Source organism: Drosophila busckii, chromosome 4 (assembly GCF_011750605.1).
Source record: "Drosophila busckii strain San Diego stock center, stock number 13000-0081.31 chromosome 4, ASM1175060v1, whole genome shotgun sequence".
NCBI lineage: Eukaryota > Metazoa > Arthropoda > Insecta > Diptera > Drosophilidae > Drosophila > Drosophila busckii.
In genome coordinates, this window is record NC_046609.1 from 817,268 (window position 1) to 843,644 (window position 26,377).

The 26,377-nt window shown below is 37.2% G+C and overlaps 2 protein-coding genes and 1 pseudogene across 2 annotated transcripts; 2 read left to right on the top strand and 1 right to left on the bottom strand.

The window, feature by feature from the left end:
- Positions 1-1,593: 1,593 nt before the first annotated feature.
- LOC108607327 lies at positions 1,594-4,972 on the bottom strand (annotated as a pseudogene).
- A 786-nt stretch (positions 4,973-5,758) lies between these two features.
- LOC108607331 (protein BCL9 homolog) lies at positions 5,759-11,930 on the top strand. Its single transcript, XM_033294645.1, has 7 exons — positions 5,759-5,991; positions 6,084-6,218; positions 6,279-6,704; positions 6,765-7,021; positions 7,290-9,363; positions 9,421-9,632; positions 9,700-11,930. Exons 1-7 carry the CDS (start codon positions 5,985-5,987, stop codon positions 11,281-11,283), a joined length of 4,695 nt encoding a protein of 1,564 aa, XP_033150536.1. The 5' UTR covers positions 5,759-5,984; the 3' UTR covers positions 11,284-11,930.
- A 648-nt stretch (positions 11,931-12,578) lies between these two features.
- LOC108607337 (sodium- and chloride-dependent GABA transporter 1) lies at positions 12,579-16,639 on the top strand. Its single transcript, XM_017998020.1, has 12 exons — positions 12,579-12,641; positions 12,819-13,036; positions 13,146-13,404; positions 13,469-13,570; positions 13,640-13,820; positions 13,916-14,183; positions 14,256-14,359; positions 14,417-14,541; positions 14,608-14,852; positions 15,590-15,793; positions 15,893-16,060; positions 16,168-16,639. The coding sequence occupies exons 2-12, from the start codon at positions 12,905-12,907 to the stop codon at positions 16,264-16,266; spliced, it is 1,887 nt and encodes a 628-aa protein (XP_017853509.1). The 5' UTR covers positions 12,579-12,641; positions 12,819-12,904; the 3' UTR covers positions 16,267-16,639.
- The last annotated feature ends 9,738 nt before the right edge of the window (positions 16,640-26,377 follow it).

A 26,377-nucleotide genomic window follows, 5' to 3' on the forward strand; every position in this document is an offset into this window, starting at 1 on the left:
GAAGTAGGCCTTGTCGGTCCTTCTTATAAGGTATGTAATAATTATGGTGGTAAAAATTAACACAAGAAGCTGGGAAATTACTGATGAGTTTTATTTTAAGCGAAAAAAATAAAAATCATAATGTTCATTATTTTTGAGTTTTATTTTTTTTGATCAAAAATAATGTTTATCGTCTAAGTTTTATTAAATTACTCAAAAATAATAATTATCTTTGAAGAATATCTTAAAAATTGGAAAAATAAAAATTACGGCGGAAATGCAAAGATTGTTCAAAAATAAATTATTTGGTGTCCCCCACTTTTTTCTAGGTCCATTGTAAGTACGTGATTTTTTTATTTAAAAAAAAAAATAATCACTATTTACGGTCCCTGCTTTTTTTATTGAATCTTCTTTTAAATTGAGACTAGAAATGATTTTACAAATCTTATAACTAAACATTATCTAACAGTTCTTTTGTTTTAGGATTGCACGTTCCTAGGCTCTATCGCTGCTTGGTAGGTTGTTACAACGAAGACGGGAGCTGCTGCACAGCCTTGTTAGCCTTCGCTCTAGGGTATTAGGGTGCAAGGAAAGAAATCAAAGAAGTAGTATTTTACCTTGTGTTCAGCTATTACATCTCTGACTGCTTGAATATTAAGGTCTTTCTGGTGATAGTTCTAAGGATTTTTGACTGAACTCTCTGGACAATATCAATATTGCTACTCCTGGCGTTCCCCCATAGTTGGGAGCCATAGGTCTAGATGGGCTTGAGTACGGAATTGTAGAGTAGGACCTTATATTCAAGGCTGAGAGAGTACCGAGCGTTGAAAAGCCAGTGGAGGCTATTGGCATTTATTTTAGTTGCGTTCTCTTGGCTTCGATGTCCCTACGCCATGTGAGCCTTCTGTCGAGGTGTACTCCAAGATACGTCACTTCGTTCGCTTGTGGGAGTGCGGAATTGTTTATTGTGAGCGGTGGACAATTTTGCCTGCTTAGGATAAACGTAACATGTTTGATTTTTTGTTCGTTTACTTTTCTTCGCCAGTCAGAGAGCCATTTCTCCACTTCAGCCATATGAAGAGCCATTTGCGCTGATAGGGCACCTCGAACGGCTGAGAATAGCAGTATCGTCAGCAAAGGTGAATGTGTTAGTTGAGCTACTTGTCCTGCTTGGGTAAAAGGGCAATATGTTTGGTCCAAGTACGGTTGCCCTTGTGGACTCCAAGCTCTGGATCACATAGTACCGGTCAGACATAGCTAAGATATTGCATCTCACTGCAAATTTCCTGTCGTATAGATACGACTCTAATAATTTGTGTGTGTTATTAGGAAGCGTTACTCTGATCTTATGCGTTAGTCCTTCTGGCCAGACTCTATCGAATGCCTGGGATACATCTAAAAATATTGCCGTGCAATATTCTCGGTTTTCAAATGCGCTTCTTATTTCAGATGTTATGCTTTAACATTTAAAAAATAAAAAAATTTCAATTTATTGTTAAACGTTTACTATTGTCTGCTAAGGCACATTACTATTATTTGTAAACTAACTGTATAATTTGTATATAATTATAATATTTATAAATATCAAAATATAAATGCATCAAAATTTCACGTTTCAATTTCTGAGCGCAAGATAAATCCCATTGTTTAATTCGCTGTTGAAAGAAATAGATAAAAGAGATTACGTACCCTTAGCAGCATTACTTTGAATATTCAAAAACGTGTGCACCCAAATTAGGTAACTCTCAACAAAAAAAAAAGAAGAAATTAACCAATTGTAACAAAATTCAAACAGGCAACATGCAGGCATAAGAAAATCAAACTCTTCCAAATGTCGAAACAAAATTGGAGCGGGTAGCGTGCAAGCTTAAACATTACAGTTTAAGCTTCTCGGTTTCGGGTAATTTCTTAAATTTCTGTAGATGCTCCTCAGTCACCTCAGCTTGCGTAGCTGGCTGCCATTTGGGCTGCTGATCCTTGTCAATAAGCAACGCGCGCACACCTTCCTTGAAGTCAGCGCGTAGATCCAGGTGAGACCTTGCAGAGGATCTGAAAATTGAAAAAAACTGTTTAATTCTAAATGTTTTGTACCATGTCGTGTCGTCAACAAGCCGCTTATTAACATTTAAATATTTTTATTTATTATTTTAATAAATATTTATGCGCTTTTAGCATGTGGCATAATGATTAGCTTAACCAATTAACAGCTGCTTATCAATGCTGCCCACTGACCTCCAGCGTTTTCTTTGCCCAATCGCTACCATCATTTTGTAAATTTTCGAGTATGCCTTCCACAGAGCTTGCCGAAAAGTTCTTGTTAATTTGCTCGAGCACAGGTTGCAGCGCGAAGGGCTTCTCTGGCTTTCAGTGGAACTTTTGCAACAATTCTGGCACATCAGCATATGGACCATTGATCAGAGCCGTTTCCAGCTCCGCAATTTTGCTGCTCTCGCAGCAATGTGTGGCTATGCCCGCATGATAGACATCTCCGCCACACAGCTTGTATCCAGTCAGACCTAAGTAAAGTCCCAACTTGCCTTCCAGGTGTGGCAAGAAATATGAGCCGCCCAAATCGGGAAATAGACCGATTACCGTCTCGGGCATAGCAAAAAGCGTGCGAAGATGCGACGCCACCGCCCAGGTAATACCATAAATTATTGCAATATAGCGTATTTTGTAATTGCCAATCAATGCAACGCGAAAGAAACTCTTGGCTTTATCAGTGTGTCCAGCATCAACACGTACATCGCCGCCAGCACAGAAGGCCTTATCACCTGTGCCCTTGATGATCATTAATGACTTGGATTTTTCACACTTTTTCAAGTGCTTGTAAATCTTGAGCACCATCTCGAGATTTATTGCATTTAAGGCCTTTGGTCGGTTTATTATGATCATGCCTAGATATAATTACATAGTACATAAGCCCGAGTTGTGAGAAATGCATTACTAAACTTGCCTTTGTTTGAGGATTCTGTGGCCAGCACGGAGGAGGAGAGGCGTGGAGTTAGCCATTATCGGTTCTGTTGTTAATTGACTTGCTTTTGCACCGGCAGCGCAGAGTAGAGGCACTTGGCTATAAGTCCGATGACCAAGCACGTAGACGAACCTTAGCATTGGATTAGGCTTTGCAATTTTCCAATTCCAGCAACTATCGGGTTTTATTAATTCTATCAAACGAGTACTTATTATACAAAAAATATGCATATGCTTTCATTTAGGGGTTGTCCATATATTACGTAATCATGTTTTCGGCGATTTTTGACCCCCTCCCCCCTGGTAATCAAAAGTAATCATTCAATGAAAAACCTCAATTTGTATTTATTTAATGCACAACCGAAAAAGAAAATAAGCAAATTTGTTCTTTTAATCTATATTTTCAAAAACTAAATTTTTAAACAAATACTTTTAACAAAAATATTTGTATAAAATGATTACGTAATCATTGTCCAAGACAAACATAATTATTTCCTTGACCCCCTCCCCCACCTAGGCGATTACGTAATATATGGACAGCCCCTTTAATTCTATGAAATGTGCCACATACAAATGTAAGTTTCGTTTAATCCTTTTTGTATTGCCTATGCGCGACAAGCGCGCCACTCTGCATATAGAAAGGCTATTGCACGGCATTTCCGCTATATGAAGTAAATATGTTATGTTATACAATAAACAAATATATTTGTTTATTATATAATAAACAACATATAATTGGCCAATAACTATAGTTTAAAGAATTTTAATAAAAACTAATTAATTATCGCTTAAACATATATTTGAATGAACTTCACAAATTGAAGGGTATACAAATTTCTATATGTAAAAACATTTTGCACTTGAACCTCTTGCTCTTTTTTCTTCTGTTGCTGTTTCATTCTTATTGTCGCTCATGTCCACGCCCACAAATCTTCTGCCAATCGGCGCTCAACTAACCGAGTACTCTTCATTTTCTACTCAATGCTCATGCTCATGCCTTTACCACATTTTGCCAAAACCGTTTGACTGAATGTCTCACTCAGTCAGTCAGAATTTTGGGTGAGTGTACATATGTACATATACATTATTACCCTAATACAAACCCGCAAGAAAAGCAATATTTAGCTACAAGTATTTTAAAAATGTCAAAAACAAACTGGCTAGCGGCATCTCTGGCCACGCAGACAATCAGAAGGCGACTGAAGCGAAGGCATCCTGGCGACCTTTGGACAAGAGGACGACACACTACTCGAGTCCTTAAATTGTAAATAGTTGTACATGTTACTTCATGTTATGTTATCTTGTTATCTAGTTCCTAATTGAAAGCAACGTTTTATAGCCATTAAATTGGTTGATCAACGTTAATAAATATATATGTTAACCTAAAAATAAAACAAAAAAAATTACATTGCATTTTTCTACAATTTATTTAATTAACTCGATTCCAACAACCACTTAAAAAAAATACTGGAACCATACAAACAAATTTAATATGCCCATTTGCATTAAAAAAAATAGTGGAGTGTTGAACAATATAAATATTCTCTATTATCTCATTTCAAATATGCCGCCCAATAACAGTGCTAAACAACATTCTATTCGTTATATCGTTTATTTCACTTGATTTGAAAAAAAAGCGATTTTCAAGTAAACACTATGGCTACTATGCTATGGCAATTGAATCTTTTCATTGTGTTCACTTTTATCACTATGCATACAACACATAGATGCGTCAAATCGACTAAAAATGTGTTGCATAAAAGCTTTGGACGATTGAGCCCCAGGCATACTTCGTGAAGTTTCGTGCTGAAGTCGCGAACCGAAGACTAATTGCCGAAATCGAACCAGTGTTGCACCACTAAGCTGTTGTATGCTTAGTGCTTTTATAAAAAGAGACCAAACTCGGAATGCACTTTCTTTTAAAATATCCCAACTTCTCAGTCCATGAAATCATATGTTTTGGTTTTTTGTTGATATCACTACTTATTCGTAAACCTAAACCAGCTGTGAATACTTTTAAAAAGAATATACTTCTTGCACTAGGATAATAATACGGATAAATAAATAATAAAAACAATATAGTGTGGCGGCACTGCGAGTACGGATTTGGTATTTTTTGACACTTAGCCACATTTCCCACCAAACATCGATAGCTCCTATGTAATGCATGCATCGATAACTCCTATTAAAAATATAAATAATGTTAGTACTTTCTTAATGTTTTGACTTTATTCATAATTGTGCATACTATTGTATTGTATTGTATTGTATATTGTACTATTTTAATTATAACACATGATTCTAGTATCAGATTAAGCCTTTTACTTTGTACATTTTTAAATCTATACATTATTCTACTTTTGTTATTATAAAACTTAATTTCAATATTTTTTAATCAACGACAACCAAGCGGCAACCTTAAATATAATTTCAACTATTTGTTGCCTCCATTTGTCTCTGATATTATATTATCATTAAACTATCAAAAGAATATATAAATACCGATATTTAGATATATAAGCAAAATCAATATTACAAAATAAATAGAATTTCGTACTTTAAAATATCGATATATTGTTGTTTTTTTTTTTGATAATTTTCTGCCGACCCTACTTCCATCACTAGAATTTATGTGGCTTTCATATTTACAATTAAAATAGTTCTTAGACCGAAAATAATTTATTCTGTACATAATTAGTGGTTTTATTCATTTCATTTACTGAGAAAATTATAATATATGAGCTTATATTGTTGGCAAATGTTTTATTTATTCTAAGTGTGTCAATGTTATGTGTGCGTTGTGAGTGCGTAAGATCGTGTATGTATACAGAATTTTTGGTTTTGTTGAAAGTGTTTATTATAACAAAGCGTTATACATAGAATTTTTTGATTTTTCAATGGAATTTCAAATACAAGACTTATGCTAAAATAAGCCCAACCTAATAGTAAAAAAAACTGAAATTTAAAGCAATCTTAAATTGAGATGATGTTAACATAGCGTTGAATATGCAAGCTTAGAGGATGGACAAGGTATGAGAGGTAAGGCACTAACAAAAACGACCAGACAGAATTGGAATAATTTCTTAGTAACCATATATAAATATTTGAACATTAACTCCGGGACCTTTTAGGCAAGAGTAGAATGCTACCTACAACTAAATCTGCCACCAGCCAAACACCAACCAACGCTGTTCTTGCGACATCTAATATTGAGAGCCGTACCTCGAATGTTAAATCAAAATCACAGATTACTATATTAGCGCCAGGTAAGTTCTTTCAAGGGTTATCAATTAAAAGCTCACTTTTTATCGTCCGGTAATTGTTAGAGACTACTAGCCACCAAATGCAGAACATGTCTGATGAGATAGGAGGACCGAACAAAAGCACTTCTAACATAAATAATAACAACAGCAAAAATAATAATAATAATATCAACGCAAACGACAATAAAACCATCGCTAGCACAAGTGGTGGTAACAATGTCGGTGCACCTGGGTCGGAGACAGCTGCTGGTTCAGGTTCCAGCTCCAATGGAATGGGAAAGTCTGCCACTAGTAACAATATACCCAATGTGTTAAGGCAGACCTCCACTAATAGTTCCCCTTCTAACGCAACTAATTGCAACGATCACTCAAATACGAATAGCAACGGCAGTAACGTGTCCACAGGCATCTCCCAAAAGGTCGACAGTGACCAGCCTCAGGACGAGGTATCAAACAAAAAGAAAACGAGTATCAAAGAAGAAGATGGCGGTAAGATTAAAAAATATACATGTTTATTATTTGGTTATTTAATTTAACTTAATCAAAAAGCAACGACTGGAAACTCAACATTGGATAAGGTCAGCCAAGGCATTTCAGTAGGTGTAGGTGTTTCAAGTAGTGGCACAAACAGCACCACCACCACCATTACCACAGCAACAAACAACTCAAAGGGTTCGGTAGCTGTTGCTACTTGTGCAGTTAAAGAAGAATCCACCGATATTATTTGCAACCTAGTAAATATGAAGAAAGAAGAGAAGCTTTTCACCAAACTTGTCCCTCAGTGGGATTTGGTTCGATTTGTTCCATAAGTGGATCAAATACTGGTCAAGATCAATCCACAATCGGCAGGTACATTAACTTAAGTTAAGGTAAAAACAGATTTTAAATTTATTTTTTATTTTTCATATCGTCAGTAAAAATTGGAGCTTAACTCTAACAGTAAAGATAAACCGTCTTCTGTTATGGGGCTTAAGCAGTGAAGATTTGGTCGCGTGCAGTCAATCGGATACTGGTGTTTTGAGCGAAGTCGACAAACCCTAGCATGAATGTTAAATGCAAGCGGCAGTCAAATAGAGGGAAAGCAATGTTCCTACCTGGACCTCGGTTCTTCTCACGGCCACTGTTCAGTTCCCGGCAGCAGTCCTGGTGTTTTATCCAGTACGAATCAATTTTATGAGTGGACCCAATAGCACTATAGGAACTACTGTGGGACACTGTTTGGATTATATGCAACAACAGAATCATATATTTGTATTCTCCACACAACTGGCCAACAAAGGTGCCGAGTCGGTGATAAACGGACAATTTCAGACGATAATTGCCTACCACTGCACTCAGCCTGCTACAAAAAGCTTTCTCGAAGACTTTTTTATGAAAAATCCAATGAAGATGAATAAGTTACAGCGGCAAAACTCAATGGGCTTGGGTATTTGTAATATTTCTGCACCTGGAAACATCAACCAGGCATCATGGCAAAGTCCCAATCCGAATACAAATAGTGCTCAGTCCAATCCAATCAATGCAAACCAAAATGCGAATATGCATCTAAACCAGAATCAAACTCATCAGCATCCCAATCTAGTGAGCAAGATTCTCCAGCAACCGCAAAAGGCAGGTATAGCTGGACCCAAGCCTCAATTCAATAATCAAAATGATAGCAATACTAGCAAACGTCAACATTTTGCTGATCCCTCCCAAGTGGACGCACTTGTAAATGACAATGACTTAATGTGCTGGGAGACAGGTGGAGGAAGTAATGTAAATAATAGTCGTAATAATCTTGATGTATCGCAAGGTTCAAGTGACTCACATGCTGCATTGAAGCTGTTGGAGGGCGTCGAAAGTGTAGGCTTGGTCAAATGTGGTGATGACAGCAATATAATATCGCTCCAGGGCGTCAAAGTGCCAGATGAAAATCTGACTCCACAACAGCGTCAACACCGTGAAGAACAGTTGGCAAAAATAAAAAAAATGAATGAATTCTTGTTTCCAGAAAATGATAATGGATTGAACAATCCAAACAGCAATGCAAATTCCAAGCACAGTAATGATGTGAGCATGTCCAACATTATAATGAACATGTCAAGTGGCACAAATAATACCCAACAAATTCGACAGATACAGATGCAGGCACAATCGCAAAGCTCGACAAAATCAGATCAAATGTCAGCTCAGCTTGGTAGTGAAGAAATACTAATGCCTCTGCCAATACCAGGGGACGTTATTGGTGATATTGGAGCCGTAATATCATGCAACAATGGTACAAAAGGTAGCCTTCAATGCGGATCTGCAGTCGCTTCGGTTGGAGGTGGTGGGCAGGGATTAGGATCGGGATCCGGATCCGTAGTTAACGTATTGAACGTCAATATTAATTCTGGAATGCCGTGCCCTGGTGCTGCAACATCGATAATGGCCAACTCATCAGATATAATTGGAGCGTTTAATAACCCAAACTGTGGCGTGGGCCTAGGCGGTGGTGTCATGGGAGCTAATGATAAGTCCAATATGGTCACCCAAGATGGAATTCCTAGCATTAACCAAATGGAGTGGCCTAAGATTCAGCAACAACTATACGAGGAACGCTTAAAAGGCAACAAAGCGCAATGCAGGCCAACCGCAATGTCGCAATGTGGTAGTGGTGTTTTAGGTCCCTGTCCTAATCCTAATCAAGTATCAGTTGTTGCCCCACCAAATGGTCCTACCAGTGCTCCAAGTGGGAGCGCTCCTGCTTCAAATATGCAGATGCGAAACAGCGTTCAAGGACCGCCGCCTCCTTATCACCCCACTCCGAGATCGGCATCAGTACCGATTGCGGCTCAATCACCAAACCCGTCGAGTCCGAACAATCTCTCCCTACCTTCACCCCGTACAGTTGGTGCCTTAGGGCCACCGTCGAATTCCCCTAGTATGGAGTTAGCAACTACAAATACATCATCTGTCATTACATCGTCGACGAATGCATCACTCCAGAATTCGCTTGGTAGTACTAAAAATTGTTTTCAAACTGACGCTGGTTCACCATCAAGTCGTCATCGAGGTGGTAACAATCAGTCAAACATTATGAACCATCTAAATAGTAATCCAAGTACGCCGCTTTCACATCTGTCGCCCAAGGAGCTGGAAGCGTATAACTCTTCAACCAGTCAAGGTATTTTATTTATTTATAATCATATTTATTTACTATTTGACTCATTTGTGATTGCAGGGGAATTAAAAGGCACCCGTCCAAGTCCACAACGTTCTCGTTCGCCATCTAATGGCAATAATCAAAATATCATAGAGAATTCTACGGAATCGCGATTTTCATCGAGCAGTCCTAGCCTCCAATTTAATACACTTACGCAGCATATGCAGGCCAATGCAACCACTGCCATGAGTACATATAAAATCAACACCAGCAATTCGATGGAAATCAGCGTAATTATATCTACAAATGTATATTTATTTACTAATTAATATTGTTTTTTTTTTTTGTTTCATGAAGCGTCAAAATTGCTCTTCTGGTGGATTAAGTGGACAAAGTGGTGCAAGTGTACAATTTGGAGCTCGAAGGTCCGATAATATGCCATTGAATCCGAACAGCGCAAATCGTCCCGTGCCAAATAAAATATCACAAAACTTTGATCCCATATCTTCGCTTGCTCAGATGTCGCAGCAATTGACGAGCAGCATTAGTAGTTCCGCTGGCGGTATTAATATGGGATTAGGCACAGGAGCGGCAGATATTAATATGGAACATGGTGTCGGTATGGATGTGTCAGGATTAGAGCACATGAGTCATCCAAGCAGTGGGCTTGGTAATATACCAAACAATTGTCATTCAATGAATCCGTTAATGAATTCAATGGGGCAGGGACAGCGTATGCTTAATCCAAAAATTTGTAATTTGGGACACAGCGGATTCAATGCAACTGGACACAATGGTGCAACACGCGATGGATCTGGACAGTTGCCTGGGGCAGCACCTGGACCAGGCGGCTTACACGGTATATTGCCACCTGGTGCTCGCATGATAGGTCGTATACCAGTAAATTTTGGTCAAAATTTTAATCCCAATGTTCAAGTCAAAGCGAGCACTCCGAATACAATACAATATATGCCAGTGAGACCACAGGGCACAAACAACAGTAATAACAACGGTAATAGCAATAGCAGCAATGTAAGAATGCCACCAAGCTTGGAATTTTTGCAACGCTACGCAAATCCACAGATGGCGACTACTGGTGGTGGTGTTCATCCAATGGGAAATGAGAGCGCATCCATGATGATTGGAGCGGGAACAATACCAATGAATATGAATTCTCCAAATGATCAACAACAGCACCAGGCGCATCAACAGAATAAAATGATGAATAATCCAAATGGCATTAATAATGGAATTGGTATGAATTTTTTTCAAAACTGCCAGCAAATGCCAGGTCTAGAAGATGATGGAAGTAGTACTATTGGAGTGCCAGGCGGCTTGCCTGGGCATGAAATGAATGTTGGTATGAGCATGAGCATGGGCATCGGCCAAGCGTCTATGATTCGTGGTATGAGGCCACATGGCATGCGCCAACACCCCGGACTTGGTAGCCGCATGCAATCACCCGGCATTAATGTTAACATTGGCAATCGACATCAAGGTCAATTTCCCGGTACGCCAGACAGTTTGGACTGTAATGACCCGAATGTTTCATTCAACAATGTATCCGGTTCTTGTCAAGGTGGCAATCCTGCAATGTTTGGTAATGTCTCGCAACCACAACAACAAGGCCAGTCTAAACCTCACCATATAAAACAAATACCAGGCGGCATGTGTCAAACGCAAATTCCTTCAAGCAATTTAATATCGAATGGAGGTGGCAGTGTTGGGGGAACTGCTCCTGGCTCAGGGCCCGGTGCTGTTGGAGTAAGTTTCGTTGGTCCATCATCGAGTGATCTGAAATATGCGCAGCAATATCACAGTTTTCAACAGCAGCTCTATGCAACGAATACGAGAAGCCAACAACAACAGCAGCAGGGTGGCAATTTAATTACTATGCCACCAAATGTATCCCCCAACCCATCATATTTTGTTAACAAATAAGATTAGTCACTAAACAAAAACAGATATTCTCGGAATGGTCTAAATAAAGATCAATATTCAGTTTGTTTTATTTTGTCTGATTTGTAATCAATTTCAGTTTATCAATCAAAATTATTTTGTCGCCGTAATTTGTAAAACTTACAAAAATATCTGAACCATTTTTTTTATGCTTATGATGTATAAACCAGTTGCGAACTATATACTTATATGTATATATAAAGAATGACGGAAATAGAATATATCCAAGAAATTGTCATAATCGCGGGCAATGTATGTACTATATATGTAAAAAAAAAAAATTAAAATATGTTCATCAATTTAATGTGCACTGCACTTGAATGCAATTAAGCAAATGTATGTATTACAACTATAATATACAGCATCTCACAAAAATATTTGTGCTTATCTATTTTCCTATTTTAAACCTATTTGTATCACTTCTTGCCGCAAGAATGCTTAAAAAAGAAAATTCTTCAATTAGTAATTGGGCATTTTCATTCGTATAAATTCCTATATATTTAGTTATATATGGATGAAATACAGATGTGTTTAAGTTTGATAACTCGTTGATGAAAAATTAACTAGATACTCAACGAATATTTCTGCGAGATACTGAATATAGGATTGCAACTTTTAATTTAAATAGATATTCATTTAATATATATACTTACTAGTTATACATATTAGTCTATATTAAGATAAATTTACGCATGTGTTTTCTTCCATTAAAACATAGACATAGTGTATATTTAATCAAACAAATATATGCTTTGTTTTATTTCAAAAATTACATGCGCAGTCTGAAGAAAACAAGGGATTGTTTATCCAGAAATCTATATTTCCGCTGCAAAAAGAATTAAGTATTCCTCAAATGTATAAATGGTGAATCAAGTTTTTATGAGCGATTGTCGAACTGAATGCAAATTTGTTTTATTTAATAATTATTAAAGGAAGGAACACCTTATCATACAAGTGATACCCAAATAAAACTTATAATCCTAAGCATAGAGTATTTGGATGCTATGCTGAGCGAAAATGACGGGTGTTTTACTCTCGTAGAGGGTGCGTTATAATAATGGACATCAAACTAGATTTGATATGCCACCCGCATAATTCATAAAGTCACTAGCAGTTTCCACCGGAACCCTCTCAGTAAATCATTATTAAATCAAATTGTATGTAAAAATGACATTCAGCCTTGTTTTGCCTAAGCATGCTTAATTTACTCGCATTTGGGACTTGATTGATGCATAACTAGCAACCATATATGTATTTATGGCTGTTTTGTTCACATATTGAGATTGAGACCGCGAGATATTCAGTTGGATGTTAGCAGTGGATGGCTTAAGGTGTCTTGGGTGCGTACAAATTATGATTCATATCATATATCCACATATGTGAAATATACTAAATGGACCTTTGTATACATAGATGCAAACGATATCATATAACTCAGTACTTAAAATAAGAAAAATGTTTCTGTTTTAGTGTGTGCATGAATATTACCCAGTGATTATGATCGTTATTGTTCGCAGATTCTCTAAAAACCAAAAGTCTCAATAGTGAACATTAAGTAGATTGTTACCCAAAAAAAAACATCATAGAAGAGTTACATTTCAATATGTCTAATACCAGTGGGAATGATGGGGACAGAGGCGATCGACAAAAACGGGAAACAATCGAAATGGGTAACTTGCTGGGACCAAAGGACTTAAATACAGCAAGCATTACGGAAACCCATACAACCCAAAAGGCAAGCTTTAATCTGGTCATGGAGTAAAAACCTACAAAATTTCATAATATTCATACATATATACTTATACATAAATTTTTGCTGAATTTATTACCTCGAAATCTTTTAGCTAGTGTCCTTACCAGAACGAGGAAGCTGGAGCTCAAAACTGGACTTCATATTATCAGTAGTCGGACTAGCGATCGGCTTGGGAAACGTTTGGCGTTTCCCATATTTGTGTTATAAAAATGGAGGCGGTGCATTTTTAGTTCCATACTTATTAGCATTGTTCTTAGCTGGTATACCAATGTTCTTTATGGAACTTGCACTAGGGCAAATGTTAACAATTGGCGGCTTGGGTGTATTTAAAATAGCTCCCATTTTTAAAGGTGAGCCTTTTTTTTCTTGTTAAGCGATATTATACTAATTCATTCTCTATGTATGTATATAAAGGTATTGGCTATGCTGCTGCTGTTATGTCCTGCTGGATGAATGTTTACTACATCGTAATTCTTGCCTGGGCCGTATTCTATTTTTTTATGTCGATGCGAGGCGGTAAGCTGCGTTCTTTTACCTTACCATTATTATTTACGAGTATCTAAGATATTTTGTGGTTTTTTGTAGATGTGCCTTGGCGAACATGCAATAATTGGTGGAATACCATAAATTGTGTAAACCAGTACGAAAGAAAGAACTTACACTGCTGGGATAAAGTTATCAATGGCAACGCTAGCAAAATTTGCAGTGTTGCTACCGCTAACATTTCGACAACAGAGCTCACAGATCCAGTAAAAGAGTTTTGGGAGTATGTATATATGCATACATACAAAGACTTTTATACTCCAATATTAAAATATATTTTATATATAAATATATTTATTTTTTTTATTATCCGTGTAGACGTCGAGCCTTACAAATATCATCCGGAATTGAAGAAATTGGAAACATTCGCTGGGAACTGGCAGGCACGCTTTTGCTGGTTTGGATACTTTGCTACTTTTGCATTTGGAAAGGAGTTAAATGGACAGGAAAGGTGGTTTATTTTACTGCACTTTTCCCATATGTGCTATTAACTGTTTTATTAATACGCGGCATAACCCTTCCTGGTGCTATGGAAGGAATCAAATTTTATATTATTCCAAACTTCTCAAAACTTTCACATTCCGAGGTAAGAAATAATGATTGACACATTAAAAAGAAACACACCTTAAATATAATTTTAATTAATCTCTGTGTTCAGGTCTGGATCGATGCAGTTACTCAAATCTTTTTCTCGTACGGTTTGGGTCTTGGAACATTGGTTGCTCTAGGAAGTTACAACAAGTTTACTAATAATGTTTACAAGTTAGTTTTAAGACTTACAGTCCAAATATGATTCCAACTTATTTTATATAATTAAAGGGATGCTTTAATTGTATGCACAGTAAATTCAAGTACCAGTATGTTTGCGGGATTTGTAATATTCTCTGTAATTGGATTCATGGCACATGAGCAGCAAAGGCCAGTTGCGGAGGTGGCAGCATCGGGTACGCAGTTATAAAGCCATGGTAAATGTAATGTTTATTAATTATATAATTTTGTGTATATTACAGGACCCGGCTTAGCTTTTCTTGTGTACCCGTCAGCGGTTTTGCAACTTCCTGGATCCCCTTTATGGTCATGCCTTTTCTTCTTTATGCTTCTTTTAATAGGTCTTGACTCCCAGTTTTGCACTATGGAAGGTTTCATAACTGCCATCATTGATGAATGGCCACAATTGCTTAGAAAACGTAAAGAAATATTCATTGCTATTGTATGCTTACTAAGCTACTTGGTTGGAATAACTTGCATCTCACAAGTAAGTCATTAATTACCACATACGCCATAATCTCCCCCAAACCCTATCTACAACAGTTTTTACAAGCAGCACAATGAAGTTTTAATGGCCTCTGGGTGCTTTTGAAACCAGTCGGAAACCTATATTATTCGCTAATGCAACAGGCAGATTCGTTACCCAACAGGCAGATTCGTGATCAGGCTAGCGGCCTGAATCTGTCTGTATGCCTCGATAAATCCCAAAATTTCAACAACTATTAAAGCTAGAGACCCCAAAGTTGAGCAAATAATTATCTGCCAGATTTTTCTAAAAAAAATCAAACTATAGCCTGTAATACGTACAGTCTTACATGATTTAAAACTTTAGTCATATAGACTAAAGCCACATGTATATATTATATGCTGTTAATTTTGTCTAGATTGGAGAAAAATACCAATTATTTTTGCAGTTGCTAATACACCCAGATCCCAATTCTATATATATTTTTGATTGTATTTTAATCACATTTTTTAAGCTTATCTTTTTCAAATTACATACAAAATATTATTTTTTAAGTAATGAAGTTCCATAAGAAGTTGGTAGTCCTAGTACTTAAATTTCGAGACTGGCACTCTATATAGCGGGTATCGTATTATCGTCAAGGTCTTCTTTTTTTTGTACATTTTTTATTTTATTATTATAATTCGTTTCCAAATAATAATGGAATGTTATTTGCAACAAAAATTAAATAATAAAATCGTTGCCACGTGTACTTTCAGGGCGGCATGTATATTTTTCAAATACTTGATTCATATGCAGTAAGCGGATTTTGTCTCCTATGGCTTATATTCTTTGAATGCGTCTCTATATCTTGGTGTTATGGAGTAGATCGATTCTATGATGGAATTAAGGACATGATAGGCTATTATCCTACTGTTTGGTGGAAGTTTTGCTGGTGTGTCACCACTCCTTCGATTTGTTTGGTACGTACAATCACGTTAAGTCACTCAGAAAAATGGGTCTTTGTGATTTTGCTGAGGCTTGAAATATTTACATGTATTTATTTTTATTATTGTTCTTAGGGTGTTTTTTTCTTTAATATTGTTCAATGGACTCCAATAAAATACCTAGACTACAGTTATCCGTGGTGGGCGCACGCATTTGGATGGTTCACAGCACTATCATCGATGCTTTACATACCAATTTATATGTTTTGGTTATGGAAGCGAACACCCGGAGACTTATGCGAGGTAATATCTATTATAAATAAATTAGTAATATAGCCTCATCGGTCTACCGATCAAATATTTATTATCACACAACATTGCACAATTTAATAAAAACGCGTCTGTTTCAGAAAATTCGAGAAATTGTACGTATAGATGAAAGTATATCGCAATTACGAGAGAAAATGCACAGAGAAGCCTATGCTAAGGAAATTGAGTTTAATTCATAGGCTTTATTAAGTCACAACAATTAAAAACTACAATGTTCTTAAATATAAGTATAAATATGTTTCTTTTTTCAATAGTTTGGTTGTACAAACCACGACTAATTAATTAATTAAATTCACCAGGTTAAATATTGGAGTATCTTTTAATCATTATGAATAAGTAGGAAATCATTTTCAAATAGAAGCATATTATGTACATGTATGTTTGGCTTGAATACTCGTAATTAATAAGTGTTAAATGATTACTGTATTATCCACTCAATGCTACGTATTTGCTAAAATATGGCTAATCTAGGCTTTATTAGGCTCTTCATATTGTTTGTAATTATTTCTTTAATTTATACAATAGGTAATTAGCAAGTAAAATAATTATATTATAAATATGCCAATATTTAAAGTATGACATTACTCAATACGTTACTTGATAGGTTCATTTAAAATACGTAAAATTACCATTCATTCTCTTTTTCATGACCATAAATTACATTTAATAATAAATTTGGTAATCAACTTTTATGTATGTAAACTTAAGCTGCTTGTGTCAATAAATTTTACTTCCTTATATTACCCAATAAATAATTCTATTTAAATAGTATGCATTATATTATATATTATTATATTATTTTATATCTTGTGACACATAAGACATAAGTGTAGAACATCACTCACGTGTTCTGTTTACAACTAACTTTTATTTGTCTGAGCTTATGCATTAATTCATTCCTTTACCTTCCTTCTTTTTTATTTCTTATCACTCAAGTTATCGTAGGGCTGTAGCTTAAATTGTAGGGCTACAAAATCTCATTTCAAACAAACAATTCAATGCAAACAATAAGACATAAGTAAAAATAATCCATAAAATCATTGTTATGCACAGCTGTTCAATTGACGAGTCAGTTGTTATCAGAGAACGGCAAAAGTTAAACTTTTTAAGCACAATTGGTAGCACAAAGAAGACGATGAGATTATCTAATATTATTGTTGTATTATTGTACTTATATGCCCCGCATATAATCCGCTCTTCTATCTTCGCTGTCGGATCTTTAATTGGCACCATATACACTTCCTGGCGATCCGTAGCTGCTCCTGAAGTCCAAGCAGCGTGTCCTCTTCGCCTAGAACGATCCAATGGGCTCTAGCATCTTACTCCTTGCCAAGGACAAGCAAGAAACTGATTTACAACGCGATGCTGTGGAGAATTTATGTACATAATATCTTTAAATTTATCTATATAATATAAATCTCTTTCTATTACTTGTAGCATGCAAGATGGCAGCAAAGCCAATTGGTGTCGTTCTTGGATGACCTACAGCGCGTTGAATTGTATTTCAAAACAGTAGTGTCTATGTAAGCTATTTGTTTTTGATTTTTTATTTTATGTTAATGTTTTACATAATATGGTCAAGAAATATAAAATTTTCTTATTCATAGAATACATATTAAAACATTTTTATGTAGTTTATATTTATATATAGCTACATATATGAGCAGGCAAGTCCAGTTTTCTTCCCGGTAAAAGCAGACCAAGTGTATCGCTGCCAAAATTAATAAAAATAAGGAAAAATGTGACATTTGCAGGCGCTTTAAAATCAGGATTGGAGCCCACTACGCCAAATACATTGCACCCAAAAGCACCTAACTCTGAGATATATATGGCAAACCATTACCAGCCTGTGGAACACCAACAAAATAACCTTGAGGCACTGTTCTCTAGCCTGCAACAAAGCATTATGGAGTTCATGTCCTTCATGCGGACAACTATGCAAGATTTAATGCGTCATCAGAATCTCTTGATACAAATGTTAGTATCACACTAGTCCAAATAATCAATGGCTCCTCTCCGTATATCCACGTGGAATGCTAATGGCGTTTCACAGCATAAACTTGAGTTATCTCAATTCCTGCTCGACAAACACATTGACGTCATGCTATTGTCAGAAACACATCTGACCAACAAATATAACTTTAATTTAAGAGGCTACACAGTCTATGCAACAAACCATCCCGATGGCAAGGCACACGGTGGGACTGGTATCCTGATCAGAAACCGTATGAAGCATCACCGTTACAAGGAGCTCGCAGAAAATTATTTACAAGAGCCACAACAATAAGAATAAAACTGGATAGTGGTAAACAACTTACTCTAGCCGCAGTATATTGCCCTCCTCGCTTCACCATAAATGAAGGAGAGTTCATGCAGTTCTTCGACTCACTAGGAGACCATTTCATAGCAGCAGGAGACTACAATGCAAAGCACACACACTGGGGATCTCGCCTTGTGACTCCAAAAGGAAAGCAGCTCTATAATGCAATTATAAAAGCCAGCAACAAACTCGATCACGTTTCCCCCGGTAGACTAACATACTGGCCAACAGACCAAAATAAACTGCCTGACTTAATAGACTTCGCAATTGCAAAAAATATACCTCGAAACTTGATCAGTGCCGAAAGTCTCTCAGATCTGTCATCTGACCACTCACCCATCCTCATTAATTTACTCAGTCATCCAGTAACTGATGATGAACCGCTTAGATTCACTTCACACAAAACCAAATGGATCTGCTATAGGAAATATGTAAGAACTTACATGTGTGTGAACACACATTACGCTAAATCCTGTACTCAAAGATGATATCGACAGCCTTATCAAAACACTAGAGTCCAATTTTGTCACGCAGCCCGCATTGCAACTCCTTCAAAACGCACAAGTGCCTTACACTCAAAAGAGGACAAATCAGCAAATCGAGCTGCGTTCTAGAAAAGCCGGACGCCTTAGACGAGAATGGCAGTCTCACAGGTCGCCCTATGCACGCAAAGGCTTAAAGGCGCCACCCGCAAGCTTACCAAAGCGTTAAAACAACAAGAAGCATAAAGTCAACATCGCTACATCCAGCAACTATCATCCTCTTCTACGAAAAACTCACTGATGGAAAGCTATCCAACTCTATCCCCACCAACAGAAACTGTGATGCCTATAAGAAACCAAATTAGGCGGCTGGCCCGCAGTGATGAAGACAGAGCCAAAACATTTTGCAGGGACACCTTAAAAAAGTGTTTCAGCCAAATCTGCCACAAATTCATTCCACAATACCAACATTAACAAGTGACTCTCAGCTTCAACAAGATCCAATGGATTTTCGCCCAAACGAAATTGCACACATCCTCAAAAACCAGTTGAACCCGAAAAAATCACCAGGCTTCGGACCAACAATAACGCAAAAATGATTATTGAGCTCCCATATTGTGCAGTTTGCACCCTCGCACAACCCCTTCAATGCCATCACCAAGCTTGGTTCTTTCCCAGAGAGATGGAAAAAGGCAATAATAATAATGATACCAAAGCCAGGCAGGATCACACAAAGCCATCGTTCCATACGACCTCAAAAATCAGTTGAACCCAAAAAAACTCTTTGAAAAATGCTTGCGACTCGGATAAATCCATATCTAAGAATCCATAATTCCATCACATCAATTTGGGTTTCGTGAAAAACACGGCACTATCGAGCAGGTTAATCGAATAACATCTGAAATAAGAAGCGCATTCGAAAACCGAGAATATTGCACTGCAATATTCTTAGATGTATTCCAAGCATTCGACAGAGTCTGGCTAGAAAGACTAACGCATAAGATCAGAACAACGCTTCCTTATAATACACACAAATTATTAGAGTCGTATCTATATGACAGGAAATTTGCAGTAGATGCAATTCTGATATGTCTGACGACTATGTATCAGAGCTGGAAGTCCCACAAGGCAGCCGTTACTTGGACCAACACTATATGTCCTTTCCACAGCAGATATTCCAACAAGTAGACGACTAACAACATCCACCTTTGCTGACGATACAGCTATTCTCAGCCGTTCGCGGTGCCCTATGCAAGCAGCAGCGCAACTGGCTCTTCATATGGTCGAAGTTGGAGAAATGGCTCTCTGACTTGGCGAATAAAAGTAAACGAACAAAAAGCAAACATGTTACGTTTACCCTAAACAGGCAAAATTGTCCGCCGCTAAACAATTCCGCACTCCCGCAAGCAAACGAAGTGACGTATCTTGGAGTACACCTCGACAGAAGACTCACATGCCAAGAGAACGCAACTAAAACTAAAAGCCAATAACCTCCACTGGTTTATCAACGCTCGGTCCTCTCTCAGCTTGAATATAAGGTCCTGCTTTACAATTCCGTACTAAAACCCATTCTGGACCTATGGCTCCCAACTATGGGGGAACGCTAGCAATAGCAACATTGAGTATTGTCCAGAGAGTCCCAGGTTTCCAAAAAAAAAAATTTTTGTTTCTTTAGGAACTATTTCCCCCCCCCCCCCCCCCCCCCAAAAAAAAAAAAACCGGGGCACCGTGTACGTTCGAAACAAAAACATACAGAAAGATCTAAATATTCAACCAGTCAGAGATGTAATAGCTGAACACAAGGTAAAATACTACAGCAAGCTTTCTTCGCATCCTAATCCCCTCGCGCGAGGGCTAACAAGGCTGTGCAGCCGCTCCCGTCTGCATCGTAACGACCTACACAACCAGCGATAGAATCTAGGAACGTGCAATCCTAAAACAGTTTAAAGGAAACTGTTAGATATGTTTAGTTATAAGATTTGGTCTGTATACTTATTGTTAGTCTCAATTTAAGAAAAGATTCAATAAAAACAGCAAAAGTTTTAAAAAAAAATTAAATATTTCTACAGTTAAACCTACTAATGATGCAAAAAACTAATTCCTTCGTTTGTTTTAGCATATAAAAATGTTAGAGGTATTAAGTCTAAATTAGCTTAACTATATATAGATAGTATTTATTTAGATTATAATGTTCTTGCGCCTTCACTAAAACCTGGTTAAAGCCTGAAATCTCTAGTTCATCAATTTTACAAATAAATATACCACTTATAGATGTGACCGTCTGTCACGTGGTGGTGGCGTATTAATAATTAATAATAATATCTCTGATAGGGATTATTTTTTTTTAATTTACCCGATGTATCTTGGACCACAGTGGATAATTTAGTTGTTCCTACTAGCTCTCATGAGTTTGTAAATAACATACTTGATCTTTCACTTAATGAAATAAAAAACGTTCGTAATTGTAACAACAGCTTTCTTGATTTAATATTTGTATCAGATCCTTCAGCTAGCACTGTTAGCAGAATTGATCCAATTGTGCTCCCCGAAGATGCCTATCACCCAACTTTGGAACTACTTATAGAACTGACGGATCTAAGGCAAACTGTACACAGTACAGTAGCATTTAAGCCCCTTTGTCTTAAAAAAGCCGACTTTAATAAATTAAATAACCTTATTATAAGTCATGACTGGTCTCACTTTTTTGCTGGTAATAACTCAGAAATTTCTTTATTTATTTTTTATGACGCGTTTAACAACTTTTTTGATCAATGCGTTCCTCGAAGGCAGCCTAGTAGGTCTAAAAAGCCTCTATGGTTTACACGTGAGTTAGCTGGTTTAAAAAATATAAAATCGGGATACTTTAAAAAAATATAACCGTACAGGAAACAGTGTTGATTTTTCAAGCTATTCTACTGCCAAGTCTAATTTTAACTTATTAAACTTACAACTTTACAACAATTATTTATGTCGTTGTCGGCTTCAGTTTGCTTATGATCCTAAACAGTTCTATAATTTTTGTAAATTCCAAACGAAAATATTCTTTAATACCTAATTCAGTTACATATAAAAATACGACGTCAAATAATAATCAGGCATCAGCCGATCTATTTGCAGACTTTTTTGAAATAACTTATTCTGTTAATAGCGACTCATCAATTACACCCTATCCTTATATCGAACAAAAATCTAATTTTATTCCACAGCCTGTGATTACCGAAGACTCGATATTGCGTGAACTAAATTTATTGAAACCTGTGTTCACTACAGGACCAGATGGCATACCAGGTTGCGTACTTAGATATTGCGCCGGTTCCATATACTTAATTTTACATAGACTTTTCGCATTGTCCGTTAAATCTTGCTCATTGCCTTTAGTCTGGAAGGAATCATTCATTATTCCGTTACATAAGAACGGCCCTAAAAGTCACGTAAACAACTATAGAGGTATTTCAAAATTGGCTGCTACACCTAAACTCTTTGAAAAAATGATTACATCTCAACTTATGCATTTCTGTAGTTCAATTATATCACCTTACGGTTTCAATTATATCATCACGGTTTTCTTAAACAAAAGTCTACCACCACCAATTTACTTGAGTTTTCTTGAAGGGTGGATAAAGCTTTTCAAAACAAAATGAAGACTGATGTTATTTATACTGATTTTAGTAAAGCAGTCCATTCCGTTAATCATCTTTTAATAAATAAATATGATTGGATTTCCAAAGAATTTTTTGAAGTGGGTTTCTAATTACCTAACTAACAGAATTCAAAAGGTAGTTGTCAAGTCAGCGATTTCCAAGCCAGTTTCTGTGACGTCTGGAGTTCATCAGGGTAGTCACTTTGGACCGTTGCTTTTTAATCTATTTATCAATGATCTGCCCTCAGTCGTTGTGAGTTCAAACGTTCTAATGCAGGGGCGTCCAAGCTCTATGCTCAGTGTGCTCATTTGTTTTTGTAATTGTCCTTCAGTATAGGAAGAGCAAATGCGTCTCGACTGTGCGTCTCATGTGTTTGTTGTTGTGTCGAAATTTTTTTTTGCGAACTTTGTTGTTGCTTCGACGAAATGCGTGCACTTAAAAAAAAAATGAAAACAGCTTGCACTGGACATACGAAATTATCATTGCCTGCGCAAACTTTAGACATGTAAGTGATACCTCATTTCTTTTCAAGGTAAGAAATAAAATTGAGTTAACGGCATCTTTACTTGTGTTAGTGTTTTCGAATTAGTGTATTGGTGATTTGCTCTTCCCTATGCAAGTTTTTAATGTATGCTGATGATTTGAAGCTATGCCTATCGTTCTGAGACATGTCAGGTTGTACTTTATTGCAGACAGATCTTGAACGCTTTGTCAATTGGTGTAAATACAACTTATTACAACTTAACTGTTCTAAATGTAAAGTAATGTCCTTCCATAGACACTCGCCTCACAACTACCACATTGATCAGTTACCTCTCAATAGATTAGCAGAAGTAATTGACTTAGGTATTCTCCTTGATAGTAAGCTAAAGTTTGACAAGCATGTTTCTGTAACTGTCAGTAAGGCAATTCAAATTCTCGGCTTTCTCAAAAGATGGGCTAAAGAATTTGATGACCCTTACGCAACAAAATTACTTTATATATCTCTTGTTCGTCCGATTCTGGAATATGGCTCTTGTGTTTTGGTCTCCACAATACTCGAACCACCAAAATAGTATTGAATCTGTCCAAAAAATATTTTCAATAATTGCTTTGCGAGGCTTTAACTGGGTTCCAGGAGTTGATCTACCATCTTATGCTAATCGACTACTTTTAATTAATCTCCCATCGTTAGCTAACCGCCGGATTATGTTAGTAGGTATGTTTATAATTAAATTAGTTTAAGGGGAAATAGACTCCTAATACTTGATGAGTCAACTTAATTTCTGGGTTCCTGTTAGGAATACTCGAAATTTTGATCTGTTTGTATTATGTATAATTACAACGTATATGTAAATAATACATGTTCGATTGATTGAAGCAACTCATACAAGCTTTTAAATAGAACAGCAAGCTGTCTGCGTACAGCTATGCAATTAGAATAGTTAGTCTCTAAACGAACTCCGTATAGATAAGCCGGTGCTTAACTTGAAATAAATATAATAGGTTATGGGCCCAGACATTGCTGGTCTGCGCAAAAGACTTTATTAACAAATTAGTGAACTTTAATTCATCGCGAAAACGATGTCATCAATGCATTCTATCGAGAAGCTAGATGATGAAAACTACAGTGCGTGGGCAGTTCAGATGAAGAGTGTGCTAATTCATGCTGATCTGTGGTCGGTCGTTTGCGGACGTATTATAAAACAAGAAACCGACAACGCTCAAGTCAAGGCTGACTTTGACACAAAAGATGAGAAGGCGCTTGCAAACATTATGCTGTCTATCAAAAGTACACAAATAAATAATGTGAAACATTGCAAGACATCGGCACAAGCTTGGAATCTCCTAAAAGAGATTCATGTACCAAGAGGACCTGCACGTCGTGTAACATTGCTGAAACAATTGTTGACCACAAAAATGAAAGAGGGTGACACCATGAGTGAGTACATCAGTAGCTTCTTTGACGTAGTGGAAAAACTCTACGAGATTGAGGTTGTGTTGCCCGATGAGCTATTGTCCATACTTCTGTTGTCCACTTTGCCTACCTCATACGAAAATTTCGTGGTAGCAATGGAAGCGCGCGACACTTTGCCCTTGCTTACTGCTTTGAAGGTTAAACTTCTAGAAGAAGGCGATAGGCGCAAGACAGAAGAATGCGCAGAGGAAGAGCAGAAAATGTTCGCAATGGGTGCGCAAAAGCAGCGTTACAAAAATCAAGTAGAGAAAAAACGAAGCGACGACAAGAGATCGGGATGCTGGAAGTGCGGCCGCGTCGGTCATATTGCGGCGAATTGCAAGACAAGAGAGAGAAAAGCAAACGACGACGACGAAGAGACAAATTGAGCGTTCTCAGTGTTCAATTCAAATACGAACATAAAAGCTCTCCAACATGCTTGGTGCTTGGGCAGTGGAGCCACAGTCCACTTATGCAATGATAAAGCTCAGTTTACTGAATTTACTGAGTGTATTGAACGCATCAATCTTGCAGGTGACAATTGTATCGTGGCAAGGGGTCGTGGAACCGTACGCTTATATTTGGAAAAAAGAGTAGTGGATCTACTTGATATACTGTATGTAAAAGAATTGCAGCACAACTTTATATCAATCGTTAGAGCAAGTAACAAAGGGTATAACGTCGAATTTACAGCGAAAAGTGCATATGTAAAAGATGCTAACGGAGAAGTTATATTGGCTGCAAGAAAGCAGCAGAATTTGTTTATGCTAGAAGCAAATGTAAAAAAGTGCTTTGCTATAAAAGAAAATAGCTCGCAAATTATGAAATGGCACAATCGATTTGGCCACTTAAATTTTGACAGTCTGCACAAAATGATAAAATACAACATGGTTCATGGCTTGAAGGCAAACCATTGTGAAATACAAAATCGTGATTGTATGACATGTGCTAAAAGCAAAATTTGAGTTAAGAAATTTCCAAAGGCTACACATAATCGGGCCAAAGATGTGCTAGGGTTAATACACACCGATATATGTGGCCCTATGAGCAAGCCTTCAAATGGTGGAGCAAGATATTTTGCCACATTCATAGACGACAAAACACGATTCATGTACGTTTGTTTTCTAAAAACATAAGATGGAATTTTTTAAAAATTTAAGGAATTCAAAAAGAACGCAGAAAATTAAACTGGAAGGACCATAAAGGCACTCAGAAGCGATAATGGACGCGAGTATCTTAGCGATGTTTTTGAAAATTACTTTAAAAGCAATGGGATCAAGAGGCAGCTTACAGTCCCGCACACTCCACAACAAAACGGCGTGGCAGAGCGTGCCAACAGGACATTGAAATGGCCCGCAGTATGCTGGTGCATTCTGGAGTAGATGAAGCATTTTGGGCGGAGGCTATCAAGACTGCATCATATTTACGAAATCGAGCAGAGACGTCAACATTGCCCAAGATGACCCCACAAGAAGCCTGGAGTGGAAAAAAGCCATGTGTATCTCATCTGAAGGTTTTCAGCACTAAGGCCATTGTGCTGAACAAAACATGCAAAAGAAAGTTCCAAGCAAAAGGAGATGAGCATGTTATGGTCGGATACTCTGAAACTGCAAAGGAGTATCGCTTATACAACCCAGATAAACGAAAGGTTATAGAGACGCGAGACGTAATTTTCTTTGAATCTAATTTTACAGATGACCATACAAAGACTAAGGACCTGGCATGTGCTAAAGAGATCATGGAGGTGTCCTTGAGCAAGCCGGCGGCTGAGCCTTCTGTAGAGTGTCAGAGCGTGCCAAATTTTGTAATCGGTTCTGACAATAACGAAGAGTTGCCCAATGAGAACATTGCAGACGAGCAGTGCGCTGCAGAAGGAGCAACCGAGCATGTGCGTCGCGGCCGTGGTCGGCC